General features: G+C 43.0%; 1 protein-coding gene across 2 annotated transcripts in view; it reads right to left on the bottom strand.

Moving 5' to 3' along the window:
* Nucleotides 1-474: 474 nt before the first annotated feature.
* NDUFS4 (NADH:ubiquinone oxidoreductase subunit S4) overlaps nt 475-24,483 on the bottom strand; it is a 331,978-nt gene continuing 307,969 nt past the window's right edge. For both annotated transcript variants that reach the window (XM_085631262.1, XM_085631263.1), the window contains one exon: nt 475-693. In XM_085631262.1, coding sequence (XP_085487388.1) covers nt 590-693 — 104 coding nt within the window. In that variant the 3' untranslated portion in view covers nt 475-589. The remainder of the gene's footprint in view (nt 694-24,483) is intronic.

Genomic DNA, 24,483 nt, shown 5'->3' with positions numbered 1-24,483 from the left:
TAGGTTGCACCTTTAAGGAGTGTCCAGAAAGGCTTAGCAATCATTTGTTGTTTAAGACTTTGATTCCGATTCCTTGGATCAGATCCAGTTTGGTATTAAGCAAGACCGCACAAAAGAAATATGTTCCCATTCACACTTTCTGTAAGCGGTTATATGAGACAACAGGCGCTTAGGGAAAGTTATGCAACAGAAAAAAAATGAAAGGCTAAGCAGTCAGTACTTGCTTACATTGTCTTTAAATATTTTTTAACACCACAAATAGGATTGTCAAACTGAACAAGACATGGAATTACTGTCAGGCAATGCCACAATCTTTCATCTTACATATGATTTCACACATTCCTGTTACTGGATTCTAAGCCCAGCAATTTCCTAGAGGAATGAACACCCCAAATCTCCTCTATATATAGCTAAAGCTGTCAGAGGTTCAATCCACAACTTCAAAAACATTTTAAATAGACATCACAAGATGCATTTGTAGTTTAAAGGTCATATTTATTAGGAGATTAAGAGTTGTATTATTCAGGGTCTATAAATACGGCACAGCTGACTTTATTCACAGTCAGACATACATATAGCCTCTGCCAATTTATTTTGTGGACACCCTCGTTCTTTTGTTCCATGAAAAGTTTGCTCCGTAAGACTTCGATTTTGGTTTCGGTGTCCTCCTCTCTTCAACTTCGTAACTCCAGCCTGGAAAAAACACAGAAAGTGAAACAAGAATATTAAATTAAAACAGAAGATAAAAGTACTATGGTGTATTGTAAAAAATGTCTTAACAGGGCAAAAAGGATCTGTAGTCACAAAAATATTCATTGCTGTTGCTTTAGAACCATGGACAAACTGAATTAACAAGCAAAACATTCAAAGAAAAACAGGAAGAACCTCACTCGAAATATGCACAGAAAACATTGAACAAAAACTCAGAGGACCTAATAAGATATAATAAATATTTATATCAATGTGCTGATGACAAAGGCACATTCCCCCTAAACAATTCAAGAACAATTAGCATGGAGTACCTCGGTTCCATGTGGCAATAATCTACAAAAATGCCATTATCATTGGTACTTTTGTGTAAGAGGCATATTAGGAACATTACAGCACGATGGTAGCGGAGCGGTTACTGGGTGGTTGAATGAGAACTGATGGCCCTGGGTAGAGGACCGTTCTGTGTAGAGCAAGAGGAGAAAGGATGATGGGATCAAAGCAGAGAGAATCGACAATGAGAGAACAGATTTGGAGACATGATATAATAATGCCTTCATTTAAATGTTTCCTCTAATCAAAACCTACTGAAAAACTACAGTGGGCGCGGTTTTTAAAGTGAATGTTTGCTTCTACCTTAAACAGTTCTTTCTCAAATTATGGACGATTAGGTTCTTGTTTGGCACACGTTTACCACCGTTTTTGTTTAGAATCTCTCTTGTATTTGTACTTTTTCACATTCAATGTGCATAAACGCAAACAATTAAAGCCGTGCAGCTTTCTAATACCATTAGCCTAGTGCACACTTCAACCACCCACATCACATGAGAACTCAAACTTCACCATAATAGGCAAACTTTCACAGCCGTATATGTGGTCTAGCACATCAATGGTCGCAATTGATGCTTGTCTGTATTCAGCTGCTACATTCTGAGTCAGATAATATACATAGCAATGTGTATACTGGCATCCCCCAGCAGACGACTTAGCAGTCCAGGACTGGGGTCCACTTTCTGAATTTTCTTGGTGTAAGGAGCCCATATTATACACCTAAAAATTATTCATTACATATGTGGTAGCCACACTGGGTCCTTTGGGAGCTATACATGATGTTGTGCCTGCTTGCTTTTATTAAGGAGAACATTAACCAGGGTCATATACTCTTATAAATGTTCTATCACCAAGTTATATTTCTTGATGCCTAGAAGCAGGTGGTAGTTAGCTATACATTTCTTTGAAACAATAGATATTAGCCTTCAAGCAAATTACAGACCTACCGCATCCATACAATCTTTGGCTAAAATAATAGAGAAAAAGGCAGTTGGCAATTTAGGAATCCATAGAAAGAAAGAAAATTCCCTCCTCTTTGAAAACCAATCAAGATTCCATCCACAGGGGGAATGGAGACAGCTGTACTAAATAGCATGTGGCAGTTGCTGAAACTACTTGATGAGGGGTGATCTGCTGTCATGGTCCTCTGATTTTTTTGGGCTTCCTTTGATACTGTGGGCTTTGAGCTGCTGTTTAACTGGATGGATAAAGGCCGAAACATGTGAAGCATGCCCTGACGTGGTTTTCCTCATTTCTGTTTAATCATCATTCCCAGGGTCCAGATGGAGACTCTATGACTCCCTCAAACACTGCAGCGTTCCCCAGGGTTCAATCAGCTCATGCCTACTGTTTAAATCATCCATTCTCACATTAACACAGATCATTGCTGCACATGGTACCAGATATACGCTGAGGATAGGCAAACTTTTGGATCTGCTGAGGCAATCCAATAATACGGTTTCTATCAGTCTATGAATAGTGAAAGGCTAAAAATACAAATACCAACATGCCTACACTGCAGTATTTATTGACAATGCACCAAGCCGCTTTTTAAATGCATCAGCTTTCCAAGCAGAATAAAAAGGATAAGATGGAAACTCAAGAGGCAGTGAAGACTTATCTTTATGCAGAGAGATGATGGAGACCGCTCTAAACATAGAAAATTCATTTTGGAACTTTCTGCAGACACACAGTGCACTGCCAGCCTGTTATCTCTAGTCTTTCTACAGCAAATGAAACTCCCATCTCCGGGGCTGGTCATGTATAGGAGGCATAAAACAACCGAAATGCCTTTTGGATAAGTAATACAATTTGCATCAAGGCAGATGCAAATTTCGATCCCAACTTCCAAGCTTGACGAAACAGTGTGACACTAGGCAATTACTTTTCTCCACTGTGCATCCTTTTCCACAATTGCCACATTTGAGAGCAATTTGAAATTGTTAAGGATGCACACTGTATACCAACCACTCAAATATGGCTTAATAGACAATGTTGTTCCAATAAAAGCTTACATAATAGGGAACAAGACAACTGACTTCGCTTGAGTTATTAAAAAAATTGTCACAGCAGAAAGGGTGTATTTCACAATTTGAATAAAGGCCGCTTACAGCAGGGATTATAATCTAAGGTGCTAAAGTTACAAAACCCAAAATACACTTTATGTAAATGTTCGCACCCCAGCTATAAAGTGTCAGTCACTGACTTTTGCAGAAGGCAGAGCCAAGAGCTATTCTCTCAAGCCTCCATGGCTCTGCCTTTCCATACAGAATGCAAGACAGAAGGGGCTGCCTCCCTGTTACTGCCCTATTGCTAGCAGCGAGGAAGAATATGCTTTGATATTAGGGTTATAGTTCAAGGCCTATGCACTTCCGCTGTCCATGTCCCGTCAGCCGTTAGCGTGGCTTGGCAGCATGTGCATGGCCTGTTTCACAGTGTAGGCTGCGATTACAATGACAAAACATTACGCACATTGACAACCTTGGCAATAGCCTGCTGCTTTCTTGAAGGCAATCATGAGCTAAACAGCCCAGAGGGGGGAAGATAGCCTTTCAGATACAAAAAACGTTATCTCCTATGAATGGAATAATATTAACCTCCATGGAATACCACCTTGCTAAAAGGACCCATTTACCGGAAGAATGCCAGCATCAGCAAGTTAGAGTGTCAATAGACACAGAAAAGAAAAATATTGACCTTTCACCCCCTCGTCTCCAGACCATCCTCACCGGCGCACAAAGGAGTTCGGGGGGTGGAGGGGAGATATTTGTATGATTTAGGTGTCTGTGCTTGCACAACACCACTGTGCCTACCCACACAAGTGAGGTACAATTTTTTTCGGAAGACTTTGGGGGATGCGGGGTGGGTGGAATTTTGTGGATCCACGCAGATTCCAGAACTTTCGACCACAAATGTGAGGAAAATGTGTTTTTTGTTTTTTTCTTTTACAAATTTTGAGCTTTGCAAGGGATTCTGGGTAACAGAACCTGATGAGAGCCAGATAAGTCACCCCATCCTTGATTCCTCTGGGTGTCTCATTTTCAAAAATGTATAGGTTTGCTAGGTTTCCCTAGGTGCCGGCAGAGCTAGGGTTCAAAATCTACAGCTAGGCACTTTGCAAAAAAAGGGTCACTTTTCTCTGTGAAAATGTGGTGTGTCCACGTTGCGTTATGGGCCGTTTCCTGTCGTGGGTACTAGGCCTACCCACACAAGTGAGGTACCATTTTTCGCAGAAGACTTTGGGGAATGCGGGGTGGGTAGAATTTTGTGGATCCACGCAGATTCCAGAACTTTCCACCACATAAATTTGAGGAAAATGTGTTTTTTGACAAATGTTGAGGTTTGCAAGGGATTCTGGGTAACTGAACCTGATGAAAGCCAGACAAGTCACCCAATCCTGGATTCTCCTGGGTGTCTAGGGTTCCCTAGGTGCCAGCAGAGCTAGGGTTCAAAACTTACAGCTAGGCACTTTGCAAAAAAAGGGTCAGTTTTTTGCGTTTTGAGCCGTTTCCTGTCGCGGGCACTAGGCCTACCCACACAAGTGAGGTGCCATTTTTATCGGGAGACTTAGGTAAAAACAGTTGCTCTACAGTTCTGTGTTACCCTATTGACTTCCGATGCATTTCTGCCTTCCAAATGAAAGACAATGTGTAAAAAAGAAGTCATTTTGAAAAATGACCTATAATTCTCATGCTAGTATGGGTACTCACAATTTCGGAAATGTGCAAATATCTACTGTTTCTAAACTCTATATTTTGTTCCAATTTCAGAAATATATAGGTGTCTTTCATACCGATTTTCCATGTATATATTAATTGCTATATACCCGGTGCATAATAAAAAACCAATGCAAGATGTTGCTCAGTTATTGGCTCTGGGTTCGTTGGGTTCTTGGTGAACCTACAAGTCCTATACATCCCTACAACCAGAAAGGTCCAGCGGATGTAACGGTATATTGCTTTCAAACAGCTGTCATAATTAGAAGAAGTTCAACTAATTTTCACTTTTTCCTATATTCATCTGTTAGTTTCTATAAAGAAACCTTGAAGGATCTACACATATGACCCATTGGTGAATTCAGAATTTTGTCTTCGTTTCTAAAATGTATGGATTTCCAGGATCCATTATTGCTTCCATACCCATTTCTACCATTAACTGGAAGGACTTTGAAAGCACAAATAACAGCAAAAATAGGCTATGTCCCAGAAAAATGCTAAAAGTGTGTAACAAATGGTTTTTCTGACAAAACTCTGCTTGTCCCTGAAAGCTGGGAAGATGGTGATTTCAGCACCACAGCCCCTTTGTTGATACGATTTGCAGGGAAAAAAACAGATGCTTTTATCTGTGGCCCTTTTATGCCATTTTTCACAAAAAAAACAAAATGTAGCTGTATTTTGGCAAATTTCTGGGTCAGCTTCAGGGGAATCCACAAACCCTAGCAGCAAAGGGGTTAAAGACTAGCCCTACTTTTGAACTGCTATTTAAGTTTTACTTCTACATTAGACCTCAGGGTTTATCCTCAGTGTGTCAATAAGTCAACCTAAGAATAATTAAACTATTTGAAAACGTAGCGGAAGACAGCATCGCAACGAGCACTGCTTCCACAAGTGGGAACCCTTTACACAAAGAGGGACTCAGGGACAAATTCATCAAGCTAGAGAGACTTAAGAAACTAGAAAATTCTAAGTAGTGGGATGGAGCCACCTTAAAACAATACTTAAGATTGAACAAAGTGCCAAGGGGTCTAAGAGCTCCGATCTTCCCAACTTATGACGATCTGGATGAGGACTTGCTAGAGAAATGGGAAGAGGCCTTAACTGCGAATTCTAATACTCTCATGAATATACTAATGGAAAGTGCTGAACGCAAAATAACTAGACTTCAGATAGAAATTTCCACTTTGGAAAAATAAATTAAAGACCTCAATATGCAGGAGGCAACTGAAAAGAATTACGTCATTCTTAATGACATCCTACTTAAACATCAGAATGAAATGAAAAATAGGAAAGCTAGGCAACTTAAAAAGGACGAATTCGATTACAAAGAAGGCAGAGTTTTTACGTATGCAAGGAAATATGACCAATTGGTTCATAGCGGTCAACAGGCTGATAGATCCACCAGACTAGGTACTATGTCCATCTCCTCTAGCTCCACCTCGCTAAGTGCCCCCCCTACCAGTGAAAGTGAAGCAGAAAACTCAACAGGTACCGAACAAACCAAATCTTTTCTAAGGGAGGTACAAAGAATAAGGAAAGGGAACAGAACATAACCTACACGTGGAAGTCAAGATACAAGACCCACAGAGGCAAGAGAGCAGGACAAAGAAGAGTACAAAAAGAGGTTGAGGTCAGGGGATGTTAAGAACAAATAGATGAACAAGAAAGGGAAGTACAGGTGGTTAATCTTTCCTCCAAATCCCTTACACCAGACATGATCTCACTTCTTAGCAAAGGTTTGGGTTTTAACCCATACGAACCAGGGGTCATTTGCAGACTTAAGATTTACCTGTTTAAATTCATCAGGTGTCTCAAATTAAAGAAAAATGTTCTTTTAACCACAAAATGAATAAAAGCACTAAGAACATCTCCAGTGTCTGTGCTTCGAATGTCTTAACTAATCAAGATGTACAAGCCACACAATTGCTTTTATCACTCACAGATGTTGAAGAACCACCATACGATATGGAACTACTCCCACAAGAGCTGGATATAGAGACTGACTACCCTTTAACAAGTGGCCTTAAATCTAAATCCAAATGGATACCCACTCTTCAAGGAGGCAATTCCATAGGTACCTTTCATAAGCGGGTATTGGAAGACATTGACAAGTACGAAAACAAGAGAACTAAAACTAAGTACAGACAAAAAGATAATCTTGCCTTTGGCGAGCGTCTGACCCTTAAGGCGCTCAGCACTAATAATGACATCCTAATCAGAGAGGCGGACAAAGGGGGCAATGTAGTGATTATGAATCGTGAGGACTATAATCAGGAGATTTTGACCTAACTTCAAGATACCACATGCTATGAATTACTTACACATAACCCAACAGGGTCACTTACCCTTAAAATCAACAAACTCTTGGTAGAGTGGCACACTGCTGGTCTAATAGATGAGGACAAACGTAGTTACATGAAGGTATTCAGATCCACCTTTCCTTGGTTGTACACCCTACCCATGGTACACAAGAATCTCCCTTTCCCTCCTGGCCGACCCATCGTTTCAGGGCTAGGAGGACCTACAGAAAGAATAGCAGAATATGTGGATCTCTTCCTTGGACCTTTGGTACGCAATCTGCCGTCCTTTATCCAAGATACCAAACACATCCTGAGCATTCTAGCAGACCTACAATGGCAACCAGGGATGATCTTAGTCACCTTCAATGTAGTGTCCCTGTACACTAGCATACAACCAGATCTCGGCATACACGCAGTGACTCAACTTTTGCACCATAGGCATGCTCATCTCCATGATGAACCTTATCCTAGACAACAATTTCTTCATGTTTGAAAAACGGTTGTACAAACAAATCAGGGGCGTTGCCATGGGTTCCAAATTCTCGCCGTCCTTTGCAAATTTGTTCATGGGCACTCTTGAAGCAGAATGGATCTGAGGCGATAAGGGAGCACCATGGATTGACTCCATTATCTTTTGTGGTCGGTACATTGATGATTGTCTGTTATTGCGGTCAGGCACACAAGAGAAATTGGAGGAGTTCTATACCCATTTGAACGGTAAAACTGTTGGCATCAAATTTACCATAGAATCTAGCACATCCAAAATTACATTCCTGGATGTGGAACTATATGTTAAGATAGAGAAACTGCACAGTAGACTGTTTCGTAAAGAAACTTAATGTAACGCAATTCTACATGCGAATAGCTCTCATCCTGCACACCAGATTCATGCCATACCATATGGTGAATTGATGAGGGCAAAAAGGATTTGTAGAGAGGAGACCGATTTCTTAAAATGCGCCACAGACTGAAACATAGATTCATCAAGAGAGGTTCCACACCACAAACCATCAAGAAAGCAGAGAATAGAATCAGCCGTATAAAAAGAGTAGACACCCTACGAGTCAAGACTCCCAAACAACAACAAAACCAACCGGTGAGATTGATCACGGACTTTAATGGTCTGAGCCAGACAGTTAGAAGGAGCCTCGCCAAACATTGGGGAATCCTACAGGTTGACAGATCTCTTAACGACTATATCACCTCTTACCCACAGATCACTTTTAGGAGAGGCAGAACACTCAGAAATAGACTCAGCCCAACGGTTCCACGCACCGCACATGAATCTACATGGCTTACTCAACACACTATAGGTTTTTATAAATGTGGTTGCTGTGGTGTTTGCAGATGGGCCAAACATGGAATTTGTGATTTCACTAGTATCAACCAAAAAGGATACAACATCAGACAGAATATCAACTGCAACACCAAATTTGTGGTGTACGTCATTGAATGAGCATGCAAAAGACAATACGTCGGAAGTACCATCCGGCCTCAAAGACAGAATCAGCGAGCATGTTAGAGCATTACATCAACAGGATGCAAGATATCCAGTGGCACTACACGCGGTGACCTGTCCATCTCAAGGAACACATAAGTGCTTCTCTTTCTTTGGAATCGACGAAGTCCAACCAAGTGTGCGAGGAGGCAACAGAGAACTGAAACGTACAGAGGCAACTTGGATCATGCGCCTGCATACGGTGGAACTCGGTTTAAACTGTGACCCCGAGATGCAAAATTGGCCAGCAATATTTCTCCACACATATTGAACCAAAATATGTTCCTCTTTTGACTTAAGATTGACAATGACGTATTGCACCTTTATGTTTGTGACTATTATCACTTTACATACTTTTTTTTGCTTTATGTCATCAGACTACATTCCTGTATAATAGCTTGTGACTTTATTGGATCTAATGTTTTTCAGGGCCAACCAACTTGCATGGCTTTTACTTGTGTGATATTCAACTAGGATTTGATTACCCTTTCATGATGTCATTTTGTGATACGTGATACACTTATCTGTCAATACTAAATCATGGATAGTATCGATAGGCATAACCCCCCTATGTCTCCCTAAATCACTACCACAACCACGCAATAACACATCCATTATAATGGGCGTTTAATCGTGGCATTTTTCAAATTGTATTTTCATCTGGCCAATTGATATATTTTCTCATATATTCCAACATTAAACAATATATAGATTTGCCTTGCAAAGACACACATGACATTAGAGGTTTTAAGTCCTCTCTCTGAAACCGCTCTAGCCTTCGTGAATTTTCACCATAAAAATATCCATTTCTCTGATTCGCTTTAGACGTTTTTAATTTCCTTTCTTTATTCTAGCGATTCTTACACTTTTCACTGTCTTCAAAGCTAGTAGTACTAATGAATGTTCGCTAACAGGTCAGAAGATGGAGTTAGCATTTTAGTTCTCTGTTCACGTGGGTAGTATATAAATCACTTAGCGGGTTCCTGTAAATGTCCATACCCGGAACTAACTCCAGATAATTTCAGTACCATGCCGTGAGAAAACCACAGCGCAGCCGCTGTAGGTAAGAACCTTTTATTTCGGTCCAATTGATCAATACAAGCCCCGGTTTATGTTAAGGTACTTTCGCTTGTACCGATTATTACTGAAGTGAGATCTCCTTTACAGATCTACATTCGAAATACGGATTACCCTCCGTCCTTTGGATACTCACGGCACCTTTTGAATTTGGACCACCATTACTGTGGTAAGATTTGGCCCCAATCACTTCGAATTTCTAGTATGCTGTAATGCCACATTTTGCAGCGTTCAGCACTATTGACCATTATGGAATTTTCGACATCAAGTGAAGTTAACCTTACCCAGCCGGGTTGGAATTATCACCGGCGGAGCGGTAAGCGCTCTTCTTTAGTTTGACATTACATATTTGTAACTGCCTGTCCCAATGTAGGGTTTTTTGTAGCCGCCTTATGGTATCTACTATATCCATTTTCTCTACAGATTTACACAAGGTGTACCTTCATCTTCAGGTAGCATCCGCACGCTTATTCGACTAACAGAACCCTAATTTGATCCATAATACTCCTTCTTACTATACTTTTTTCTGTGTCTTTCCCCCTCCAGTTTCAGGCCCCACCTTTTGTCTCAAATAGGTCTTTATACTACTTTATTTTAATTCTTTTGGTAGCTAGACTGTTTTGTCTAGGACATTTGATAACCACATCAGTCACTATTTTTGTATATACGGCAGACACTGTGTTCACCATGTCACTTGCATTGCCTTGTGGTCATATATGGTTTATTTAGGACGTTTAGGGTTTCCACTTCTAAGGTGTTATGTCACTATCATAACAGATGTAACACTTTTTATGCAAGCGAAATGTTGATACATCTAGGGTTTCCACTTTTAAGTTATGTAGTCACCATCATAACGAATAGTATTTTATTCCCCAATATAATCTATTCAATCTACTTTGTGTTTATATTACTCCTTTTGTATCCTTCCCAGCCCTGAGGAAGTCGCAGGACTAATTGACATAAGTGACGAAACACGTGTTGACTGGTTTTTCTTTTGCTCATTTATGAGCTAAGAAAGACAAAGAACCTATGAACCTTAGATGAACATTGATAGCCCTTATGTTATTTGCCTTAATTGAACTACACCTTGGGTACAAATACCCTTTTACGTGTGCCCAGGTTTGGATTTATCACCACATATTAAGGCAGAACTCTGAACACACACCCCAATACCACCTTCTACTAACACAAACATTTGCTGCACAATGAGCAACCCAAACGAGGAACATGCAAGCAATTTGTAACATATCTCTTGCCCACCTAAAATACCTAACATTAAGACTGGCATGCTAATTGACTGACTACACACCTTTGCAAAATGTAAATCTGAGGATGACCGAAAGGCATTGCAATGCCATGGTAATGGCAAATTGTGCTTAATACAAAAGTATGTGTTGACATTAAAATGCAACAGTCAGCCATCTATTCGGTACAGGCCTAGCATAAGGTGATCCTACTCGGTTTGTGGTGGTTATTTGTTTTAAAATAATATGCAACATTAGGCTGGGGGCCTGGAGATAGGCTGCCATCTTCTCACTGAGATTTACATTTTTTTTAAAAAAACTGTCAGTAACCTGGGGAGCTCAAACATAATACAGAAAAGAAGCCAACATTCATGGATTCAAAAATCCTCATGCAAAAATATATGGGGTTTTGAAAGCTCAAATGGTCTTACAGACATTCGTTGGTCAGCCTGAACCTTCCTAGTAGACCTGGAAATATTGGTGAACCAATTTCAGGGACATTCACCAATCCCTAGCCACAACTTTGGTATAAGGAAAGCTAGATGGATAGAGCGATGACCATGAGAGGACTGAAATAAAAACATTAACTTATACTCGTACTGAAACAATTTTATGAGCCAATTGTGTAACGCGCTGTGGTGAATTTGCGATAAATGTGAAATCTGCAATAAATGTAGTATTTCTTTGATGCAGAGGGGTAGTCCATTTTCGAGGAGTGTAATAGCTGAAGGTATTAAAATCTGTTTATATGGGTAATGCTGTTGAAAATATTTTATCAAGGTATATATAGACTGGAAAATAAATTAAACCCACCATGAAATGGCTTCTTGTACGCATACATTTAAATACTTTAAAAGCTTTAAAAGTTGGATGCAGTTCATTACTTTAACGGAATCAATGGGAGTCTTTGGTCTGGTCCACAAAAAGTCGAAAAATGTCAAATGCCATAGCTGTTTCCGAAATATTTATTGGAAAAATGTTCCACCTTAACATGACGAAAAAGTTACTTGCCTATAACAATCTGATCGCAGCTCATAGTGCTGTATATTCACATACTTTATACACTCCTGACATCTAGTATTGGGCTAGGAACATCACAAGATGTTTTTCTTCAAATAAGTAGTTTCAGGTTCACTCATGATGATACCTTCCCTTGAAGCTCACAATGCACCAGTACACAAATTCCACCTCGGATTGTGTTCTTCTCTTATGAAAGAACGTAGATTTATAATGCCTGTGAACTGGAGTAAAGCAAAACTGAAATAGTATTGCACGCATCACATAATGTTATCTAGCATCTGCGGAGGTGGGTAGGGTGCATGTGATTCTACAGCACTGCAAGCTTTAAATGGATTGTTATACGTAAGTAACTTTTTTCCATTTTCAGCATATATATCTGTATATCCTATGCTTTGCATATACTAAAGGCAGTCTCTCTAACCCTAAAACGCAGGGTTTGCAAGCACATACAAATAGCTTTTTAAAATTTTTTGTCCAATTTATTTTTCTTGGTAAACATGAATTTCCATCAATGTTTAGAAAAAAAGGATGGATAGTACACCAAGTTGCAGCTCTGCAGATATCTGGTAAAGGGATATAGTCTAGAAAGGCCATAGTGACTTCCCCTTCACAAGGAGAATGTGTCTAGGGCACTATGGGTACGTTATGCCTCACTTTAGCACAACAATGCTATTAATGCTGGGGAGTCGTATTGTATGGGCCTGATAGTATACTGGGTAGGGTGATGCGGAACCTGAGGAACTATCCTTGAGTGAAGATGGAAAGGGCCTACTAATGTGAGGTATTATTCAGCCATTGGCAAGCAGACTATCAGAAATGCCGAGATGTGTTAAATGGTTGGAGGAATAAATGGTTCGTCACTGTTTGGAGGCAGAGGTGTCTATGCCCTGGGTACCTTTGGCCTGGTAGAGTTACTTCTCACAGAAACTGCTTTGTTGCATTGCTCCTGTTTGAATTGCTAATGATCTTTTGAAGACCACTGCTGTGGATGACGGCTTTTTTTCCCAGGAGTAGGGGGGTGGCAATAGGTGCTTCTTCCAATCCGCAATACAGCACTTTTATCTCACATGTGCTTATGGCTTTCAAAACCCAATTTTGATCCTGCTCGTGCTGAAGTACAACCACAGCTTTTGTATTGTCGGTATCCTTCGTTCGAGAGAGGATTACAGTCAAGGGGCAAACCAATGAGATGCCCCTGTAGTTCTGGCTGAAAACTAGAGACCATCAGCTGATCATGAAGGCAGAGCAGGATTTGGGCCGGACTGGGAAAACAAAAGCAGCCCAGGCAAAAATGCTCAAACCAGCCTCGCTACATTTGTCTTCTAATGCAATCTCTCTCTTTCAATTAATTTATTCTCTCTTTGTCTATCTTCTCCCTCCCTGAATTAATTTATCTACCTTCCCCGCCCTCTCTTTCTTTTTCTCAAAGCCTCCCTGTGCCTACTACAATAAACCTCAGGAAGCTGAAGAAAGTGAAAGTAGCACCAGTAGTGTCCCCAGGCTTTCAAAACCAGCATCCAAGGCCCCAGTCCACAGGGGAAATGGCTGGTTGAATAAATGGCCTATCTGGCCATAAGCAGGATACCGGTGATGGTTTACAGTGAGGCAGCATCTAATGCACAACAAACGTTTGCGTAAGAAATAAGCTGGTCCTGACAATTTGTGCAACCCTCTTCTGGTGGGTGTCATGGAGGTGTTTAATTATTTTGTCCCACTGACCCCTGTTGCACATGGTAATAAACACCATGCTGTTGGCAATACACCCTAGTGCAGCAGCACATAAAGTAATTTGTTTTCCTGTTACTAAAGTGCATTACATGGAAGTCTAGTGGGACATGCCCATGAATAAGGAGAGGGTCCTGTAGTGGTATTTTAGATTTCTTCTCTGACCAGAGGGTGATCGCACTGGTCTTAAAAGCGTCATTAAAATGATCATATTAGCACTTTAGCACTGTTTTGCGAATTGGAAAGAGGTTTTGGAAAAAGTTTAAATTCAGAAGACACATCTGTTCTTTGCATATAGTGCTGCTGATTTACCTTTGACAGAGTGATATGCAAAGGTGTAATCTGGTGGCGAAGCTTTTAAAGGATATGGTGGGAATGGATCAGATGAAGGGTTTTGGACAAAGTCTGAAAGTAGATCATGTGGGGGGCGGGGGACATATTGGTGGCGGAGGCATGACTATTGGATTCATGGTAAGCCCTTAGTTCTTCTGAAATAGCCTCTTCAAATGTGAATGTTCTTATTTGTGTGGAACATTAAGGGACCGTGGAAGGGCCACACAAGATTATGAACACTGACTGAGGCAATATATATCGTGCTCTGCCTAACATTAGGCTGTTCAACCTCTTCCAGGAGAGGAGGTGGTGTGATGGGTGATTAGTGTGCGCTTAACTTCAAATAATGTTTTGGTGCTGAAGGTAGCTTGGCAACCGCTTGGAAGGTCAAAGCATGGTGCTCTCTGGGAGTGTTCCTTTGTATGAAGTGCAGGCTTTGCTCCAGGGTGAACCCTGAAAGGAGGGTCCTTGGTGAACTGAGGAGCTGTGTCTGCAATAAGCTGTGGAGGTGCGCTCACCTTCCTGTGTCAGAGGTTGAAACCAGAGATGTGGTCCTTATCCTGGACACAGGTTTCTTATAGGGCTCTAGTGATTCATCTCCAGAATCAGAGTAATGAGCACCTGCATCTGCTGCTGACTTCCGGGTAACCGGATGGGTCTCACCTTTCATCGTCCGAGTGGACTCCTTTAATTTACTATGCAACCACTGAGGACATTGACTTGCTAGTCTTAGCACGTTATCACAGAGTAATGCCCCACCTCCGATCGCGTTGGTGCTGAATGGTTTTCTTTCATCAAAATGCCCTAGAAGCCAAACGTGCTTTTGTTGTGGTCTATTAATAAACAAAGAAAACGATTCTATTGAAGCTAATCTAACCAGGGAATTTATTATTGCAAGAAGAGCAGAATTTAAAAAGTGATTTCTCTATACCCTTTTCACCAAATGAGTCACTCTCGTATACCTAGGGCCCAGGCTTGTCCGACCTTTCCATCCCAAAGTGCACGATGGTAGTGAGATGCGGTTGATCATTTTTGCCAACAATGCTCTGATCCTCTGGTGTAGAAATGTGGAGTACGGTGCACAGTGGAATGGAGCAGTCACTAGCAGTTTCATGGGCAAGTATCACACACTACTTCTAAACTGAAACGCCGTCTCTGAAGAAAAAAAACTTGTAACATTCCGAGCCCAACACTGGCTGGCATGAATGTGCAAAGCAAGTGATGTACAGCTAAATAAGGTGCAGACATATCAACAATTCTTTCAAGTTCTTTGTATGGGCTCTGTAAACCATTTAGTTTGTAGCTTGTACTACCTATCCACCCAAGACAGCACAAAAGTTGAAAAAAAACCAACATAAGTGGTTGAATATTAAACTTGATTAGATGTATTCTTATTATTTAGCTCTGCACCACAGTATAACATTGCAACTGGCGCAATATTTTTCTTTTAACCAGTCCTTTGAGCATTTATTTGCTATTGTTTATTAACTAATTTATCACTAAAAACACATAAAATTATCCTTTCGGCATTTATAATTTTTTTTTTTTTTTGTTTGTTTTATATAGCGCAAACTAGACCAGGGACATTGGGTATGAGAGCGCTTTACATAAGCACCAGTTTCGTTACAGGTGGACACATTCATTTTTGTTAGGCACGGGGAGATTAAGTGATTTGCCTAGAATCACAGGATGTTGAGCGTCTTTTCCAAGACTCAATCCTGGTTCCCCAGCTTCGAGGTACACCGCTCTAGCCGGTAGGCTACATCCTCTCTCCATAATTATTGTGCTGTGCTTCAACAATCAATAATGTGACCACTCATCCTACAAGGATCACAATCTTTTTTAAACATATAAGTATTCTAGTGGGGACAAAACTGTGACATATTGTATCGTCGGATTAACTGGATTCAGCAAATGGAATAACCAACCCAAAAGGGCAACCATCAGAAAGAATTAGAAATAGCAGACCTGGGGTGTACTCCCTTCACCCACTTGATTATCTATCTTCCCCGGTTTAACATGTTGACTTTTTTGTGTTACTGTGCATATATTGATTGTTTTTCTTGCATATAATAGTTGACGGGTGGGGTTTTCTGTGTATTGGTTTGGCCTTTTGAACTGTAGAATAACAATTTTGTAAACAAATGACAAAAATCTTCGACTCTGATGCATTACATATTGTTTTACAATTTGTTTGTTTCGCTCCCACAAATTGTTGTTTATAATATTTGTTGTTCCTATTTGGATGAGTGGCCCCGTTATTGACTGTTGCAGAACAGCATGGTAATTAATCTAAATGCCCAAGGGAAAATGTATGCGTTATATTAACAGGATACACTAGACCATTATTGTTTAGTGAAAGGTGACACCCTATTTTTGGAGTTTAATATAGAAATAAACCATCAAATCGTTTTAAAGTAATTTCTGAGAGACTTTTGGAATGATTAGAAAGGCTATGATCATTCATCAGCTTGTAAATATGTTGAATGAAAATAGCACACATTTTGGTTGAACACCCCATCTAACATATATTACAAATTACACTCTGCACATTTACATAATTGGGTTAAAACATGAAGTTATTCATGTGTATGTGTATTTTAAAACAGCTAATTGCCTAAAAGTAAGTCAGCTGGTAAAGTTGCACAGTGATCATAGTGAAAGGACGCATGGTTATCAGCAAAGTTGTTTCTCTATATAAAGTCACAGTAATATACAATCTATGATGTGGTAACTCGCATTGGTCTCATGCCAATTGTATTAAACCGTGGAAATAATTACATTGCCATCATTTACATTCATTTACAGATGCTATAAATCTCTGTGAAAATGAAAGACTGACCTCATTTCAATTTGAGAAGAAATTAGACTTTTGACAAAAGAAGTTGATAAATGGAAGACACAGGAAAAGATTACAACTATTATGGAGTCCATGCACAAAGTTTGAGAAACTGAAACATGAAGTTGGAGAATAGAAAGGAAAGGAAGATAATTCAAGAGGGACGGAAACTTAAATGGAAGCGGTTTCATTTTCTTAGAACATTAACGTTCTTAACGGTTAAGACTTAAGCTTGGATCTATGTTCTGATCTAGACAGTAACCAGACTGCAATGCGCTTCAGGAGTTGTGACACTCACATGTGACATATTTAGACACACACTGGGCAAGAAGCGGACATCCAACAGATGGAGAAACAGGAAAAGAGATGCTGCCAAAGGAGGACAAAAAAAGCAATGGGACAGACAAATATCTACAGGGCATACAAATGTATCCAGCAGGGCCAAAAATGAGCAGCTAACACCGATACCAATACAGTAAAAAATGTATCAGATAGAATTATGATGATGCCAGAAAGTTAGGATTTAGATTTGGATATTTCTTTTTGCCTGGAAAGCACTTTTAATACCACTTAATTGAGAGTAGGTTTATAAAATTCATTTAGAAATTGCAATTGGAAAAAGATTTTTGGATCTCCAAAAAAAAGAAAAAATCTAGTACGGGTATCAACAGCACCAGTACTGGAGGTATCGGAGACACATGTCTGGATTCGTTATCCAAGGATGGAGAGTCAAACTAATTCAATATTTTAGATGAGAGAACTCTACGAAGAAAAATGGGCATTGTTACTGATCTTGTTAGTGGCAGTGGTTTTAAATCACCATCCAAACGTACATCATAAATACCACATGACTACCTTCATGTATTTAGGAGGCGATGACTAATGATCTCAAAAGATTATGAATTCAGTAGGAGAAATTATTTGCTAGGGCCTAATGGGAGGTAATACCATCATGGAAGCAGGTCTCAAATATAGTGATTTGGCCCGAAAAGGATAGAATCTGAGGAAAACAATGTACACCAGATAAGTTTATGAACATCTAAATGATACAATATTAAGAAAGTGAGCACAGTAGATTTCAAAGGGTTTAGCCTGAAATGTTATTGACATGGCATCAGGAACAGATTCTGGAAAAAGATGAATATTGCTTCCTAAGAATGAGAATTCAAGACCATGGGGAGCCCATCCACTGCTCTTCGTCTGATGTGGCGAATGAACGCATGGTTCCTCCACGACCACAAATTCAAAGAGGCCCTCAAAGCCGATGTTGAAGGGTACTTTCTTACAAACCAGGACTCTGTCCCCTCTCCGGGTACCTTATGGGAAGCGGGCAAAGCCACGGTCCGTGGACAAGCCAAGAGTCACCTCGAGGCCCCAACGGGTGGCCAGGGACAGCAGACTCACGCTCCTGGAAACCCAAGCAGCCCAACTGGAGCTGGTGAGAGATGAGATCAAGCTGATCTCGCTGGATTCAGCGAAGCTCCTTTGGAGGTCGTCTGTAGCCCGTGTCTACGGGTGGGGCGATAAGAACGGGAAGCTACTGCACAGGTTAAGTGTTACCCCCTGGCAATCCGGATAATCCCGGAGATCCGTGAATCGACGGGACATACTCACTGCTCTCCTCGGGCTATAGCCCAAACCTTCGCGGACTACTACTCTGAACTTTACTCCACCCGAAACCCTGAATCCTTACGGGCGGAACTGATCGACCGAGAGGACCTCTGCCCTCCTGCACTAGCTGCAAGCGAGTCCGATGGCCTGGAGGGTCCGATCTCCTACGAGGACATACAGGGAACCATTTTGCTGGTCGCGGCTGGCAAGACCCTGGGCCCGGATGGCTACCCGCAGGAATACTATTCCGCCTACAGACACATTCTCACCCCTCACTTGGCTGCACTGTATGAGGAGGCTATCGAAAAAGGCTCCTTCCCTCCTGAGACCGACACAGCGACCATAGTTCTCGTTCCCAAAACACAACCTCCCTCCCTAATATGTGCGGATTACAGTCCCATCTCCTTGATTAACAAGGAGGTTAACATTTTTGCCACGGTCCTTGCTCAACTACTCAAACCCTACCTCGACAGACGGGTTCACCCAGACCAGTGCGGGTTCATTCCGGCGAGGGGCACCCGGCACTGTCTTCGGCGTCTCGATGTGGCTTTGGCCAACCGGCACGTACTCACCCCCTACCTGGCGCTTCTCCTAGTCGACTTCGAGAAAGTCTTTGATTCGGTTGACTGGGGCTACCTGGGAGATGTCCTAAGGGTTTGGGCCTGGGCCCCAAGTTTCGCCGTATGGTGCAGGTCCTATACTCTAAACCAACCGCACGGGTGCAAGTCAATGGGGTACTCTCTGATATTTTTTAGATAGGTAGAGGGACACGACAATGGTGTCCCGTCTCACCCCTCCTCTTCGCCCTGGCCATGGAGCCCCTGGCCAACTTGGTTCACTCCGACACTCAGATGCGGGGCTGGCGGTGGGGGGGGGGGGGGATCTCATGAGGACAAAATCTCGCTTTACGCGGACGACATTGTTGTTTCTTACTGACCCAGTCCAATCTGGCCCTCGCTGTCTGCAAATCTTACACAGCTTCGAGCAGATCTCTGGTCTGCGGCTGAATTCAACCAAATCAACATTGGTCCCCCTACACATATCCAGAGACTGCTTTGATTGGCAAGCCACTATTCCTATCCGACGGCAATCCTTCAAATACCTAGGAATATGGGTTGCCCTGCTGCCAGACCTGGCCTGGGCACTCAACGTAACCCCTCTAAGTCTCCAAAACCAAACAGGACCTGCTGAAATGGGGAAAACTACCTCTCAACCCACTGGGGCGCATAGCCCTATTTAAAATGATGATTTTTCCCCGGTTTCTTTACATTCTCCAGAACATCACATTACCCGCACCTGGTTTCAAGGCATAGATGGAGTGGTCGACGTCCCCGTATGACCCTCCACCAATGCCAAATTCCTCCCTCTGATGGAGGTATGGGACACACAAACGTTTACCTGTATTACCTGGCGACCCGTCTCTTGGTGGTCCACGATTGGTTCAATGGGGGTTGGTCTGACCCGGCCTATAGAATTGAACTCAACGATTTGGGCCTCTCCCGCGTCCAAGGCATGCTATACAGATCCCCTATCTCCAGGGACCTCCCCATGGTGACCTGTGCTGTCTTCTTGGCCTGGCACACTTCCTTGCAACACACTCACTGGCAGAATAAACTAGCTCAGCAAACGCCGCTTTGGCAGGGTACAGGGCTGCGAGAGGTGGTACACTTACTTCAGGAGTTGGGACTTCATCGGTAATTTACAACTTGGGGACTTATGGACTGGCGACCTCATTCGCTCCTTTGCCGACTAGCAATCCGGGTATACACTTGATCCTTCCCCGTTCTACAGATATTTGCAAGTCTGTCACGCCTTAGATGCACATATCAGGTCTGGCACTTCACTACTAGAGCACAGCCCCCTTGAGGCCCAGGTCATGATGAGCAACCATGAAAGAGGTGGGGTCTCCCGTATTGAATATGCTACTTACCAGTATGCATCTGTTCTTGGCATGTAGGGCTGCTGACATTCATATCTGTGCATAGATCGCCGCCTAGTGTTGGGTCCGGATGTTTGCACGTTGTTGTCCTGGAAGAGTCTTCGAAGTATCACGAGATAGGTGACTCCTCCCCTGGACCACAGTGCGCATGGGCATCCTCTCCATCCTTAGATTGTTTTTCGCCATTGTGGCAGTGATGGAGTAGATACAGTAAGTGATGACCATGCTATACAGTAATTCTGAGAGCTGCAGCTGCTACAGGCGCCGGGGAGGAGGGTGGGTGATATGAATGTCAGCAGCCCTACATGCCAAGAACAGATGCATACTGGTAAGTAGCATATTCAGTTCGAGGCATGTGGGCTGCTGAATTCATATCTGTGCATAGAATACATAGCAGTACCTCCTGTTAGCGGCGGCTACCAGTGCCAGCTGCAGCAGTCTGAAAAAGAGTTTTGAGAACAGCCTGTCCTACAGCTGCCTGCTGTTTTGAGTGTACATCTACACAGTAGTGTTTGGTAAATGTATGTACAGTGGACCATGTGGCTGCTCTACATATTTCCTGTAAAGGAATGTTACCCAGGAAAGCCATGGACGCCCCTAACTTTCGTGTGGAGTGGGCTCGTGGGGGAACCGTTAATGTGCGTTTAGCCTTGAGATAGCAGATTTGAATACATTTAACGATCCATCTGGCTATTCCTGCTTTGGAAATGGCGTTGCCCTTGTGTTGTGGAGAAAAGGCAACGAAAAGTTGTTTTGTTTTCCTAAAGTCCTTAGTTCTGTCTATATAGTACATGAGGGCCCTTTTTACATCTAGTGTATGGAGCATTCTCTCAGCGACATTTTGTGGATTTTGAAAGAAAACAGGCAGTTCAATAGTTTGATTCATGTGGAACTGCGATATTACTTTAGGCATGAATTTGGGGTTGGTACGTAGTACGACCCTGTTTGCGTGAACCTGTATGAATGGCTCTTGAATGGTTAGTGCCTGGAGTTCACTAACTCTTCTTAACGAAGTGATTGCCACTAGGAAAGCTACTTTCCAGGTGAGGAATTCAATCTCACATGAGTGGAGAGGTTCGAAGGGTGGACCCATTAGTCTGGTGAGGACCAAGTTGAGGATCCACACCGGTGCTGGTGGGTGTCTTGGGGGAATGACTCGTTTAAGTCCCTCCAAGAAGGCTTTGATGGCAGGCACTCTGAATAAAGAGAGGTGCTGCCTGTTTTGGAGATAGGCTGCTATCGCGGTTAAATGGATACGTATGGAGTTGTATGCCAGATTGCATCGTATAAGTGTAAGAGGTAACAGATGATGTTTTGAATGGATGCGTCCAGCGGGTTAATGTCATTGTTGTTGCAGTAAATGACAAACCTCTTCCATTTAGCCGCATAGCAAGATCTGGTAGTGGGTCTCCTGGCCTCTTTGATGATCTCCATAAAGTCAGGTGGCAGGTTTAGGTAGCCAAACTCTAAGACTTCAGGAGCCAGATTGCCAGGTTCAGCTGTTGCGGATCTGGGTGCTGAATCTCGCCATGGTTCTGCGTTAAAAGTGCAGGTTTGATCCGCAGCCTTTGATGCGGCACCACGGAAAGTTCTAGAAAGGTGGTGTACCATGGTTGGCGTGCCCATGTGGGAGCAACTAGGATGAGTGTCAGTGAGTGTTGTCGCAGTTTGCGTGCCACTAGCGGTATTAATGGCGCTGGGGGAAAAGCGTACGCAAATCTGCCGGACCAGTTCATCCATATCGCATTGCCCTGTGACTGCGGATGTGGGAACCTGGCGGCAAAGCTTTGGCATTTTGCGTTTGTTTGTGGCGAATAGGTCTATCTCTGAATGACCCCTTTGTTGGAAGTACGGGTGGAGTACTGACGGATGTAGCTCCCACTCGTGCATCTGGTGGCTGTGTCTGCTGAGCAGATCCGCCATCTGGTTGTCCTTGCCGGGGAGGTGTTCCGCCATGAGGAATATGTTCCTCTGAATGGCCCACTTCCACATGCTCTGAGCCAGATGAGACAACTGTGGAGAGTGTGTTCCTCCCTGCTTCTGTATGTAGTACATGGCGGTCATGTTGTCCGTCCGGATCAACACGACTTTGTCGCACAAGTGTACTTTGAATGCCTTCATTACCAGGAAGATTGCCATCAGTTCCAGAAGGTTGATGTGCATCTTCTTTTGCTGTGTCGTCCATAGTCCCTGCACTGTATAATTGAGTACATGAGCTCCCCATCCCTGGAGAGAGGCGTCCGCTGTCAGTATTATTTGTGGAACAGGCTCATGGAACAGTCGGCCTTTGCAAAGGTTTTGTGGATTCCACCAATGCAGAGAGTTGTATGCCCGACCGCTCACCAACACTAGGTCTTTTAATTGCCCGTGAGCCTGATTCCATTGACGTGCCAAGCACTCCTGAAGCGGGCGCATATGTAGTCTCGCGTGCGGGACTATGAAAATGCAGGAGGCCATCATGCCCATCAACTGCATAAACACTCGCGCAGGAAGGGAGTGTTGAGGTTTGAACTTTGAGATCAGCAGTTGCATGCTGTTGATCCTCACTAAATTTGGCTGAGCTGTGGCTGCCAGAGTGTTTAAGGTCGCGCCCAGGTACTGTCGTACGTGTGCGGGTTGGAGATGTGATTTTGGGTAATTTAGTGAGAATCCCAGACTGTGAAGAAGGTGAATGGTGAGGGACATGTGGCTGGCACATTGCTGGGCTGACTTTGCCTGAACAAGCCAGTCGTCCAGGTAAGGGTAGACGTGAATGTGTGGTCTCCGAAGATGTGCAGCCACCGTAGCTAGGCCCTTGGTGAAAACCCTGGGTGCTGTTGTCACTCCGAAGGGGAGAACTTTGAATTGATAGTGCTGTGCCTGAATAGTGAACCTGAGATATTTCCTGTGTGATGGGTGTATGGGTATGTGGAAGTACGCATCTTTGAGGTCTAGTGTGGCTAGGAAGTCTCCCTGACTGAGCAGCGGGAGAACCTGCTGTAGGGTTAGCATATGGAAATGCTCTGAGAGAATGTAGTGGTTGAGGGGTCTCAGGTCTAGTATAGGTCTGAGTGACCCGTACTTTTTTGGGATTAAGAAGTACAGAGAGTACACCCCTGTCCCCTGCTGGTTGACGGGCACGACCTCTATTGCACCTTTTTGCAGCATACTTAGCACTTCCTGCTGCAATAATGCTAAGTGCTCTACGGACATAGGACGGTGCTTTGGCGGTATGCTGGGTGGAGTGGAGGTTAATTCGAGACAGTAACCGTGCTGGATAATGTCCCTGACCCACCTGTCTGTGGTGATGGCTTTCCACGTGGACAGGAACCGCTGGAGTCTTCCCCCGACAGGTGTTATGTGGTCGGGGGGAAGGGAGAGGGCGTCACTGTTTGTTTTTGGGGGAGGACCTGGTGTTGCCGTAACCACGTCCTCTGTCCTTAGTGCTGGAGCCACGATATGCACCTCTGTTGGTTTTATCGTAGGTACTCTGTGTGCCCCCTTTAGTGTATTGCTGCTGTGACCCCTGGCCTCTAGCTGCTCCTTTATGTCCGGGGCGACGAAAGGAGCCACTACGAAATTGCTGCGTCTGCAGAGCCCCCATTGATTTCGCAGTGTCAGTGTCTTTTTTAATTTTTTCGAGGGTAGTGTCAACCTCAGGGCCGAATAAGTAGTCGGGGTTGACTGGCTGATTTAGGATGTTGTTTTGAATCTCCGGCTTGAATCCTGAGATTCTCAACCATGCGTGTCGTCGTAACATGACGCTGGTGTTGATTGCCCTTGCTGCTGTGTCGGCAGCATCGAGGGCGCACTTGATGGATGCTTTGGTAAGGAGTTGTCCCTCTCTGATGAGAAGCTCCGCTGCCTCTTTGTATTAATCTGGCAAATGCTGGAGTAGTGATTCTAGCGTGTCGTAGTGTGAATGATCATAACGGGCCAGGAGTGGCTGTGTGTTGGCAATGCGCCAGATGTTTGCGGCTTGCGCTGCAATTCTCTTGCCCGATGTCTCCAGCACTTTGGACTCCTTGTCTGGGGGAGGAGCATCACATGTTGTCTGCGAATGGGCTCGTTTGCGAGCGTTAGCAACCACCATGGAGTCCAGAGGTAACTGACCTCTAATGTACATAGGGTCTCCGGGTGCAGGCTTGTATTTTTTTTCAATCC

The sequence above is a fragment of the Triturus cristatus genome, chromosome 2_1, assembly GCF_964204655.1.
Source record: "Triturus cristatus chromosome 2_1, aTriCri1.1, whole genome shotgun sequence".
NCBI classification, from domain to species: domain Eukaryota; kingdom Metazoa; phylum Chordata; class Amphibia; order Caudata; family Salamandridae; genus Triturus; species Triturus cristatus.
The sequence above is the reverse complement of the archived record's forward strand: the minus strand, read 5'-3'. Positions and strand labels throughout refer to the sequence as shown.